Here is a 12,959-nt window from a genome sequence, read left to right as displayed (position 1 = left end):
TCGTATTGACACAGTACAACAATCACAGTACCTGGGTTGAGGTTCGTGTTTACTGAACAGATTTTAAACTGATCCAATTATTGAGTATCAAAGTGCACTTGGGCTATTTTACTTTAAAGTGTCACTGCTTGGTAAAATTTATCAACAAGATATGATTTAACGGCTCCTAGCACTGCATTTATAAGTTGTGCATCCACCAAATCAGCCGATAATTAAATTGAGTTGTGTTAATGCACCAAAAATATGGGAATAATATGCGTGCGACCCCATGGGTTACATGTTTTTGGGTATTAACTGTGTTCATCAATGCACCAAAAACCAGGGAGAATTTCTGTGGGTAATACAATGGTTACAGGTTTTCAGAAAATCCATTTCCTAGCTGTTACTCAGGCAAGCTGTGCCGTGCAGCGCACAACAAGGCCAAAGAGTCAAACAGTCTTTACCCTTCCACATCTCGCCAGGTGGAGACGGCATGCAACAAAACCGTCACCATGGTTTTCAGGTTAAACAGTTCCGTATCTCCTGGGCTCCTGTGGGGGGATGGAGGGGTAGAGGGAGGGGTACAATGAAGGAGATGGAGGGGTGCAGTGCATGATGAAAGGGGCGGGGGAGGGGTAAAAGGACCGGAAGACGAGGGGCAAGGTAAGGGGACGATGGTCGCAGGGAGAATGTGGTACGATTTCAACAAGAAAGAAAACAACATGGAAGTGGGGTGCAAATGAATGAATAAAAGAATGATGCATACATACAGAAGGGTGGGGCATTCCCATGTTTTGTGAAAGAATAGTCAATGCGAAATATTGTTTGTTTGGTTTTTTTTTTTTTAAATGAGGAAGAAAACATCGTAATAGAACAGAGACGAAATGAGGATTCAAATGCACATCATTTGATAGATGACATCAGGAAGTCACAGACGATACATTTCATTAAGCAAATATTTGCCAGGATAAGAGTACCACATAACAAGGATGTCCCGATCAGGGGGAAAACGACGGAAGAGTGTGACAGAAAATGTATGGTAGATACATTACAGCAATGTTTTGAATAGCAATTTATGCAAATACCAGGAATGCAAAGGGAATGTAAAGTTGTATAAAAAAGAAAAAAGAGAAGTGCAGAAAAACAAAAGACAAAAAATTATAATTTATCAAAGAACATCCACGAAGAGTCATTCACTCAACATAGATATATACAGAATAGAAATTGAGAAAGAGATTTCGTGCAATAACATTACAGTGTTGAGATGAATAGATTTTAATAATTCATAGCCGATTGGTGTTGATGTCAGTCCAGTTTAAAGGGGAGAAAAGAAATTCAAGAATTGAAGGAAGAAAGGGGGGTAAAAAGAGCATTAACATTACCATCAATGAAAGATTCTTGTATCAATGCCTGTATCTTTAAACTACCTCTACTCTACTTCAAAGGTTATAAAATGAAACAAAGGCTCCTGGCAGTCTGTAATGTAGAGTTTTCATCATGCATTCACTTTTCATTACGTTAGATCTACAAGACGGCATGCAAATTAATTGAATAGAAATTTGACAAACGATTAACTCTGCAGGAAAAACCTTGTACCTTATTGAAGGTATGGTAATTTTCATGTCTATTATTGTTGTATATACAATGTAGTATGATTACAAATTTGAAGTAAATATTTGCACTTGGGCATGGGAACTTCTGAATTTGTTTCTATTATGCTTTGAAAATGGGAGCATGAAAATATCATCTAAAGCATATTTACGATCAACTGACTGCATATGATAAGATATGATACTCATTATATGCATGTCAACGCGCTATGACTAACCGGACCATTGACAAGGGAATATTTTTAGTCGGAAAGGTTCATGTGTGAGGTGGGAAATTCATCTTAAAGAAATCTTTTTATTTTTCCCCATGATATTTTTCCCATAAATCAAGGGCCAAAACAATTCTTAAAAACTATTAAGTGGTTGTTTGTGTGAGCACCTGTGTCTTGCTAAACAAACTTATCCTTACATTTGTATAAGATCAAAAGCACTAGAAACTTATCCGTGGAAATGACACCTTAAATTGTCTTGATGCAAGGACCATTTGATTAGCATTATCTGCCTACCATGAATATTTAATTCAAGGGGAATATCTATAATCATATATCAACAAGAAATGGAAAAAGTCGATAGGTGGACAAATCTATGACTAGGCATCAGAAGATCTACAAGAAAATAAATGATCTGCAGAAGTTTACCAGGACAAACAAAGTCCATGCATGATTGGAACAGGAAAGAAGATGAAAAAAAAAAGAAAAAAAAAAGAGAGAGATAAGCAATGAGAGGATGGGTGTGTTGACGGAACTCACAGCTGATCTTTGCACTGCTGGACGACCATCTTGAGGCGGTCGGCCAGGATCTTGGGAGAGCGGAAGCCGTACGCCGCGCAGCGCGCCTTGAGGATGAGGGACATGTCGGGCACGACTAGGGAGACGGTACGGAAGAGGAGCTTGATGTCGGTCGGGATGCCGCGGTGCATCCCGCTCTCGTTATTGACGGTGATGAAGAGCGCTATGTTCCCGCCGAGCGTGATCTGTGGGGATGGAACATCAACCAATTAATACTTCCCAGACTGCCAGCCTTAAACCCTAATGACATTCTACGGAAACATATTGCCGCTAAGACTACAAGACTTAAAGGGGAATGAAACTAAGTATTTACATATATGTGGATAGAGTGAATGCAGCAATATTAGTAGAACACATCAGAAAAGATTGAAGAAAATCGTACCACCCGTTCAAAAATTATTATTAAATTTTTCAAAGTTTTGGTGCTGCCATTGCTGGGTTAATTGACTTCAACAGTTTGAAATGTCACTGCAGGTCAACAACATACAGATAATATACAGAGAATTCCAGAAATGCATTCTTTTCTATAAAAAGAACACATTCCCTCAACTTTTTTTCTGACATACACTGTATGTTAAGGGTAATATTATTCCCTACTTTCTGACAGCTGTAAGTCAGATGCTTTTTCATTGTGCTGGAAAAATGAAAATATGTTGAATTTTCTTGATATTTTCTCTATATTGTTGTCATCACTGGGCAGAGCATAAGTGTTTAGACTTGCGTAATAATTTCCTTTTGAACTCACTTCCTCTCCGTCTCCCAAGACAGCGTGCTTCTTCTTGGCCTGCAGAGCTGAGATGACTGCATGGACGTGGTCCAGCACCATGGCAACCGCTTCCTTGTGAAGGAGCTGGAACTCATCGAAGCAGCCCCAGCTGCCATCCTGGAGAAGGAGGGAAAGAGAAAGTATGAGTGTGTGTGTGTGTCAAATGAGTGATGCAGGGCAAAATGTCAAAGTACAGGCTCCAAATGCAATACATTGCAATTTATCTACTGGAAATTGTCGGGCTCTTGATAGCTGAAGTTTCGGGCATCAATTTCAATTTCAATTTCAATTTTAATTAATTGCCCATCAGGGAATTCACTTAATTTCAAGTCCTACACATAAAACCTTAAATAGAAATAATCACAAATCGGAGGGCATGCATTCTAGATTTAATTTTGACATAAAACATACAACGTACTGTGTGTTCAAAAACCTCATCAAAGTTCAAAAAACTTATCAAAAAATCTGATTCTTCATTAAACTCTGATCTGAATAATGCACATGTTTGAATATAATTCAAGACCATTATAATTCAACAAAATTGTGAAATAATTTGTGAAATAAAGGTGTTGTTACAACAACTTCCTATTCTGAAATATGTTCCCATAGAACTTGACAGCAAAGCACATGCAGTATTGACTAATGGCTTGAATGGATGCATGAACGATTGACTACTTTCCAAATGGTTGACTTATTTCATTTATTGATTAACTGATAAAGTGAGTGAGTGAGTGATTGCAGAAATTCATGCAATCATTAAAGTGTAGACAATGCATTCCCGTACATGGAAGAAGCATAATAATGAGGATGTAAGGCCAGTTTTAATCATTCTCTACACTCATTTTACACTCCTACAGTATATATAAATTATATATAAACAGTCACAGAAATCAACTTATCACATATTTGTGACAGTTTTAGTAACTTGTGTCTAACATTTGTTGCACTTACCATTGCAAGTCCCTGGACTATCTTGCCAAATGCCGTGGGATCTGAGTGCGGGGAGCAGCCAAACAGGGCCAGGTACCGTCCAAGGAAGAAGGCCAACCCCTTAACCGTCTCGGTCTTGCCCACACCTGTCCCTCCGGTCAAGGCACTGCCTCGCATCTGACTCATACACTGCCAGTGAAAAGAATTATAAAAGACTTGCTATATGACTCCATGATATTGGAAACTCTTGCTTGAACAACTCCATACCACACAAAAGGTACTAACAAGTAACCTTGCTTATAATGGAGTAATTATAGTACTTGAATCCATGTTGGGGAAAAAAAGTGATCCAACATCAGTTTCAACCTACTCCTCACTTTCATTTCTTAATTTTTCTTTTTCACAGAATGCTAAACCACTTCCACATCATCTGTACTAAAATAATTGATTATAAAACGATTTAATTTCATGTTGTCATGATTTTGACTCACTTATGAATTTTCTGTTTGGTTCTTACAATTTCCAACTTTGGCAATGAGTCTACTTTGTTTTGCCTTACTGACAGTTATGGATACACATTCAAAATACTGAACTCTTACAGCATCATCCAGAGTGCAGTAATTAAGAATCTGGAACATCAGCTGATTTGCCCTTAATACAGTATTGCTGATAAAATAGATTTATGAGAGCAGTGGCTTCATCTTCAGATACCATCTGAATTTCTCACACATCATCAATCACGACCACTACAACACTAAAACCAGCAGAGTGTGGCAATTAATTCATAGAGTAATTTCATATTCATTCCACCTGTTTCAAGGGCAAAAGATATCGTACCAGAGCCATGGTGAGGAAGCATCGTTCAGTGATGGGAGTCAAAACCAGCGGTGACTGTCCGCCAAAGAACTCATTGCCGTAGTGATGGCGCTCTTCCAAGATGGTGACATATGGCTCATAGATTCCATCTACACAAAGCGAGACAGAAAGATATGGCTGGTGTAAGATGGCTGGATACAAACCTTCTGCAGGTGGTGCAAAGCTGTTTCATCCATGACAAAAAAAGTGCAATTTACCAGTCTTAATATCTATATCATGACACAAAAATTTCTGTGACAGAAAACAAAATCTACTGTGTTTGGTGCCGAGACCACAAGTGAAATTCCAAGAAGTATACTCATCAAAACTGTTGGACACATAATCTTCATACTGGCGGCTTTGTGTTACCTACACTTTATATCTATTTACTGAACTTGAACAAAAAAAAAACAGCAATCACTGGTGTTGATGTCTACATTAACGGATTCTAAAATCTACACTTGACACAAGTTTTATTGAAATTGTTCTGTGCTCAAAAATATCAAAGAGAGCAGTCTATGCAGTATACAACAGCTGATGTGGAACTATTTACCAATAGCAATTAGACTGGACTCTAACTGTTCTACTACTGTTAGTCTGCATTCTTACAGTAAACAGTATAACATATCATTTGATTAAAGTTGCTCTGAGGAAATTATAGGCTCAAACTTGCGACAAATTGAGACTTGGAATCTCTGCATCTAGGCATGTACATGTAAATACCCAGCTACACAAAGGATAACAATAATGGCTGGCCCCTCTGGGAGAATAGGTAGTGCATACACTGAAGGAGGCTCATTCTGGTTCCAGAGATCACAATTCTATACAGTATACATTCACAAAGACAGCCTCATAATTCCTTAATCCATGTCAACCCACAAATTCAAACTGTCGCTCAGTTTTCATCAATCAGATTATACTTGTTAAAGTTTTGAAGGGAAGAGAAAGGTTTCCATTGGCACTGCCAATATGATGGTGGTTTGACCATTCTCCACAATCACTGTGAGAAACTGGTGCCCTGATATTATACAGAGATGCCAACTTGTAAATGGCTTCACAGAATTCTGAGGGGTGAAAAGGCATACATTTTGGTGGAAAAACAGTATTTTCACCTCTCCTGCAAAAGACACATAACTATACTAATACAATTTTAGAACATTTGGGCACAATCTGGACATTATGTTCCATAACACGTGTTGTGTTTTTGGCCAAAAAAACAACAACAACAAACAAATAAACAAAGTCTAATCAGTGCAACATACTGTCTAAAAGTAACAGTTGGCATCTCTGAACATGGGATAAAAACTCTGAGAATGATAAGCCTTTGGTATCATAATCGTGGCTTGGTGACCACACCCACCTGGTCTCTTCTGCTGGTAGACTCGGATGCACCTTCTCCACTCAAAGTCACTCAGCTCCCTCAGCTTCCTGTTGCCCATGTTGTCCAGGATGTCTCGCAGGTGGTAGGATTGCTGTGAAAGATTTGCATCAAATAACAAAGAGGAGCGTGCATTCAGGAAACTATTGAGACTACGTTGATGCACTTTTTCTTTTTATTCTACTACAGATTTGTCCAGATTTGTTTTTGTTAGTTTTTTTTTTTTGGCATTTTGTTTTTACCAGCTACAACAATTCTATTAGAATCTTTGTTTTTTTCTTTGAACTAATCACTCTCTTAGAGCCGCCTCGTGTCCACTGGCATGAACACTAACTAACAACATTACAGCAATAATGCATCTCATCAGAAAGTGGAGGAGTTGTACTCTTTGTAAGTTTTAGCAGAAGCATTTTTACATGGAACTGATTAACATAAACACAACACATCACTCAACTGCAAGGTGGTTATGAGATTTACTTTGGAACCCAAATGATTTATACGTGCATGGGAATCGGTTGTTCAAGCATTACAATAAAAGATGACAAAACACTCCACAAGGCTAATTAATGTACCCATGCAAAAGGATAAATTCATCAGAACGAAAGGAGGATGGCAGAGATACTCACAGCGACCATGCTCTCGAGTCGCCAGCGCTGGAGTGGCGTGACGTGCTCGTCGGTGGCCTTCCACGTACCCTTGGTCAGGACCTGGGTCAGGCGGGTCATGGTGGTCACAAACTTCTTGGCCGTGTTGGGGATGGCCTTGCGGTCATTCCGGATCTCTGTGATGCCCAGCTCGCACTCCTTGGTCCAGTAGAGCATCAGGCCCAGGTTGGCCACTTGGGTCGGGTACTGTATGACAAAAAGATGGGATAATTGAAAGCATTCCAGAAAACAATTTTGGGTGCAGCAATATAATTCTCCCAGCAATACAGACTGTGGTTTCCTACAACATATCTACCTATCACATAGCAACACACTGATTACACATTTTTTGTTTTTTGTTTTGTTTTTTCAAGTATGACATAACTCATGGGATACACAATCTTCAAGCTTTGCTTTCTAGCATCCCCACCCCCAAATTAATAATCATTCAAATGTTTCACTTGTTTAATTCTTATCAAAAGTGCGATGTACCCTGCTCTTTGCTTACTTATAATTTTGAATTTTGACAGATATGTATTTGATAAATAAGCTGTAAATCGATATATACAATGTAATTTGTCTTACATGTACTTCATCACAAGTTAAATATTCAAAAAATAATTACAAATTAGAAAACTGTAGAGGTTATACTCACAAAGTCGGCTTTACACACATTTTTCTTACTTTTATGATCTCTTACTTTATACAGGTAAAGTGATGACGCACCACATGTAACGTAGCATTACATATACCAAGCAAAATATGTGCATGTTTTCATTTCTTTTGCTAGTTTTAAGTCAGCGAAATGCAAGAAAATTTCCACTTTTACGTTAACCTGTTGAGGACGGGCTGATTTTGCTACAACGTGCATTTCCCATAGACACTTGCCCGGGTATACTCGGGACTCGTCTTCAATGGGTTAAGGAACACTGATCTCACCTTATAGGCCAGCTCTTCGATGGGGAGGTTGTTCTCCATGTCTTTGATCATGTTGGACACAGTGGAAGCCAGTGTCTTTGTGATGGATTCCTTGAGCCCCTTCAACCACACCTCAACTCCTTCCTTAATGTGGACCTTTTTGAAAAAGAAAAATAATTATATAATCATGTTTGTACGACAGTGGACTATCTATAGGCAAGAATCTTTTTGACAGCAAGTTAAAAACATACTATGTCTAACATTTATATCACCAATAAAAACTTTAATGAATGACAAAATGGATGTAACTGACTGGGGCACAAAACACTGGGGACATTGTGCCACATCTTTCTCAGAAAAAGAAAAATACTGTAAGTGGTTCATCAAGGAGATTCTTTAAAAATATTTCTGTCTGTTTCAAGGTTGCTAACCTCTGCAGATCTAAAATTGTACTACACAATGAAAACATACACACATCAAAGAAAGCAAAATGGGAAACTGCATAAATGATGCATGCTAAATCAATTTCTGAAAAACATAATTTGTTTTTTCAAGAAAATGGGAAAAAAATGAAATATTCAAAAAATACACTAGTTGGCTGATCTGTGTTTTGACCCCATTTTCTATTTCCCAGAGTTCTGAAATATAGGATGATAAATCACTGTATCACATTATGACGAGTTTTCATTGCTAATGCTGAGGTATGGACGGCAAGAACTGATTAAATACATACCTCGTCCTCCAGATTCAAGATCTCTCCCTCCTTGGACGTGACGGCGATGGCCTGCATCAATCCCCCCTCCGTGCCATCCTGCACCCCTCCCTCCATCCCCGTCACTGCCCCCAGGCGGCTGTCGTTGGACAGGCGGGAGGGGACCCCGGCCAGGGCCTGGCCCGAGGGCACGCGGGTCGGCGAGTGGTGTTCCTTGGTGGGGCTGTGGTGGAAGGCCATCTTCTCCGGAGACGTGGGGATGCTGCTGCGCTGCGTCTGGGAGGTGTGGAGTGGGATGCGCTCCAGGTGGATGTCGTAGACGTAGTTGAAGATGCATCTATGCAGGAGATGGAGAAATGACATGGTGCATGGTGATGAAATTAGGGTACATATCACTACAATTTCTTTTTAAAGACTTTGGAGTTCAGTTTGATTTGGATAGAATTTGTCTGCTCAAAAAGTGTGGTAATGCAGTGTCAAAGAAGCGAGAAATAAGGCCATGCTCAAAGATCTATAAATGTTTCACAAAATGAAAAGCACGTTGTCTAAGTCCAACAGCTGATTATCTGGACATCTGTATGTACCATGATATGTATGAACTGTCACACAATTAAGCTTCTAAAAAAAAAATTTATGTACAAGCTACATAAAATAACAAGACTCAAAATGATCAGAAAAGTTAGAGACCACGCTTAAATATTGGTTAGGAGATACACAACGTGAGACAAATTCATCAGACTCATCGATTCTTTTATGAAGAAACAGGGAAGAAATATTGCAGTGAGGTGCCCTAGAATGAAAGAAAAGACTCTACATCTTATGGAAAAGTGAAATTTACTCATCTTCTCAATGTGAGACTATCAAACAAAGACCTTGTGGAGAAACAAATTATTTGATCTGTGATATAAGCCTATCAAAAGCTACACACAGCATGTTCTTGACAGAATATTCACTGCAATCAATTCACAAAAATACATCAGAATTGTGCGCACAGCAGAGAGAGAGTGCCGACTCACCTGAGGTACGGCTTCACCGATTCCAGGTCATAAGGTCGGCTGAGGATGGCCAGCAGGACGGGGTCGGACAGGAAGTAGAACCTGGGGAAGACCTGCCGCTTCTTGTCCAGGTAGCCGGTCAGACTTTTAAAGCAGATCTCCAGCTCCTCGTGGATGTGGCGAAGGACCACGCCCTTTGGGACTTCCCCTCCGTAGGTGCACTGGGAGACACAGAGAGACATAATCAGCCACAAATATATTTCCCCTTCATATTTGTCCACCAGTTCTCTGACATACATGTATGCTCCTGCGACAACTGCCCCCATGGAATACCAGCAGGCTATTAAAGCCAAATATAAAACCTACCTACAAGCATAACTCTAACCCTAATCATAATCCTTACATCATGCTAAACCTAAAACCCTATCACAACCCTAACCTTAACCCTACATATGTAAGTCCTTGGAGAAAATAAGATCGGAGCAACTGTCGCAGCAGCAAATGTCGTGTCACCTTGTCCACCAGCACACCTCTATTCTTTATCATAATTGCTCTATAGCTTTGTGTAATGCAAACAACTTTAAAAACTGTAAATAATTACATATTTATAATACATCTACACATAAAGTTCATGGCACACTATAAATAAAACAAATGTCATCTTTTAGGCAAACAATTGAGAGCAAATTTCTTACAAAACATACAAACCATACAGACTTGACACTCACAATAAAAAAAAGTGATTATTGTTCTTCAAACTGCAACTGCAGCAAATAAAACTACTCATATGAAATACACACATCATGCAAACATTATGAAAACTCAATGTATAATCCTGTAGAACAACACTAAGAGAAGTACAGGATACACATACAGAATACACATAAACTAGAGACTACTCATTCTTAATATTGCATTATACAAATGACACATCATATTGTACATGTGATACATATTTCCACGTCTTTAGTTTCTTGCAAATTTCACAAGTTAACTGATACTGGCGAAATTCTAACAACTTACAAAAATATTGCCACCCACAGCATGAATGTCATGTGCGTTGTCTCCAAATTAAAACTTATTTCTCATTCCGTCAAAGTGATTCTTGATTGCCAATTTGATCTCTTGGGAAATTGTCTTACAAGTCCAAATTTGTGAAATATATGGCATAAACGATATCCCCAAACATCAGAAAACTTACCTGGAGAACGTTGCGAGTGTCGTAGGCCCTCCTCTGGATCTTGCTCCAACTCTTGTCGATCCTGTTGAAGCGCTTGGCCTCCTGCGGGAGCTCCTTGGCGGTCCGCGGAATGCTGAAGACCGCCTCTAGGTATTGCCACAGGTCCTGGACCTCTAGCCACTGTTCCAGGACTTCCCCAACCCCTGAAGATTGGTTGAAACATACAGTGTATGATAGTTATGCATACAATGTTGTTCAGACTCTATAACCATGTGCCTTAGCAAAGGTACAGGTAATGCTTGTAATAATGTAATAAGTCAGGTTAAAAGTGTTTGTTTGGTCCCATATGACATATTATTGCATCATTTCCTTGGTGCAAGGAAAATGATATATGTCATCACATCTACTATAGCATGTCATATATCATGTACCACATAAATTGGATATTTCTCAGGCAAAGATTCAGTGATTGGCAGAGTTGACTACCACCACCATCATTATCACCATCACCGCCACCAACACCACCTTCACCACCACTGCCACCACCTTCATCATCATCATCATATCTTCATAAAATCATCACTATCTTCACTATCATTTTCATCATCATCATCATCACTATACCAGCATCACCATCATAATCACCATTATTACTGTCAACATAATCACCATTGTTATTATCAACATCATCATCATCATCATCATCATTACCATCATCACCACTAAAACCATCACTATCACCACCATGACCACCATCATCAATCCAATCCAGAAGAGCTTACCACGGAGTTTCTCCGCCCAGCCGGCGGCCTCCTCCCGGAGCGGGCCGACGAACCTGGAGGTGAGCATATTGGCCAGGATGGCCTGGGCGTTCTCCAGCTGCTCCAAGAGGTGCTCCATGGAGTCCTTCTCCAGGTAGATGGGGCCGCGCCGCTTGTACTCGGTGAAGGTCAGCACCTGCTCCGTCCACTCCTCCTCCGTGATGCGCAGCTTGACCTCCAGCTCCAGCTCCTTGCTGGCGCAGTGACAGATCTCCTCAATCTCTGTCTGGTGCCTGGAGTTGTGAGCCAAGGAGAGTAGGATTGTGGATAAAAGATGGAACGGCTGGAAAGGAGACTACTATAGAGTTCATCAAAATGCATACTACAGAGCAATATTTGTTAGTCTTTTGTCTGCTTGGAGTGCCGGTTGGTACAGAAAACTCCATAGCATTGTACACACTGTCCAAAGTCCCCGGCACAGAAAGGGGCAATAATCACACACTGCGTGGGGCAGGGGAGTGGATGTCAATGTATTTATCACCTTCCTAAACCCATCCCACTCATACTACACGATTGGAAAGCTTGGTGCTCAAAGATCCCCCCTGGTCAGATATCTTTCCCTTGCACAAATTTTAGATCATGAATTTTGTTGTGAGTGAGTGATATTCTAAATCAGATTTCACTGCACAGACACTGTTGAGTAGAACTAAGCATTCTGCTTGAAGGGAAAATGAACACTGAGTTACATCTGTACAAATGATTTTATCATCAATTATTAAAGCATAAGGGTTTCAGCAGCATAATGCGTTTAAAAGTTCCTGGATATCAATCAATCATCCAGAGATGCTTAGATAAGTGCATTTTGATATAAAGTAACAGCAGAATTAAATGCTACATAAGTACAGAATCGTTTAAGAAATAGTCTGCCAGTAAAACGTAATTTTCCTGTTCACCTCACAGCTTCATACACAGAGATGGTGAGTGGAAATTTTACTAAAGGAAAATCTATTCCATTTTACATGTGGATATAATTTTTATGAAAATTTGCTGTTGTCATGGCAATGCATTACTAAAAACTGACGAAAAGCATATCTTGCACATCTACAAGTATGTACCTACAGTGTATGATAGCAGTCAGAAACGCCACATTTTAGGTCAAATATTGCTCAAAACGTAACGGATTAGTTCAATCCACAAATTCTGCAACACAGTGACTAGTGGGGTGGCTTAGTGAAATTATCGTGACACGGCGGACAAAAGCATGATTTTTTCACCAAAGGTACTTCATGATGTACCTTCTCAAAAAATAGGGTGCTCCAAGAAAATTGATGCTGGGAAGGAGGTCAGAGGTCAAAGGTCAATGACCTTTATTTGTGAAATAGGTTTGTTGGCTATTTCTGAGGTCAGGAATATCCAATCTGGATAAAACTTGGCAGGAAGAAT

General features: G+C 39.7%; 1 protein-coding gene across 1 annotated transcript in view; it reads right to left on the bottom strand.

Annotated features, from left to right (window-relative positions):
* Positions 1-12,959, bottom strand: part of LOC139742177 (uncharacterized) — a 125,585-nt gene that overhangs the window by 72,418 nt on the left and 40,208 nt on the right. The window contains exons 28-39 of the mRNA XM_071652755.1: positions 11,538-11,809; positions 10,777-10,958; positions 9,597-9,796; positions 8,602-8,917; positions 7,890-8,024; positions 6,933-7,157; positions 6,289-6,400; positions 4,911-5,038; positions 4,095-4,262; positions 3,123-3,260; positions 2,339-2,562; positions 444-530 (exon numbers count right to left, since the gene is read on the bottom strand). Of these exons, the coding sequence (XP_071508856.1) occupies positions 444-530; positions 2,339-2,562; positions 3,123-3,260; positions 4,095-4,262; positions 4,911-5,038; positions 6,289-6,400; positions 6,933-7,157; positions 7,890-8,024; positions 8,602-8,917; positions 9,597-9,796; positions 10,777-10,958; positions 11,538-11,809 (2,187 nt within the window). The remainder of the gene's footprint in view (positions 1-443; positions 531-2,338; positions 2,563-3,122; positions 3,261-4,094; positions 4,263-4,910; positions 5,039-6,288; positions 6,401-6,932; positions 7,158-7,889; positions 8,025-8,601; positions 8,918-9,596; positions 9,797-10,776; positions 10,959-11,537; positions 11,810-12,959) is intronic.

This window comes from Diadema antillarum, unplaced genomic scaffold (genome assembly GCF_040938485.1).
Source record: "Diadema antillarum isolate AM-2024a unplaced genomic scaffold, OU_Dant_1.0 seq00000982_RagTag, whole genome shotgun sequence".
NCBI lineage: Eukaryota > Metazoa > Echinodermata > Echinoidea > Diadematoida > Diadematidae > Diadema > Diadema antillarum.
The sequence above is the reverse complement of the archived record's forward strand: the minus strand, read 5'-3'. Positions and strand labels throughout refer to the sequence as shown.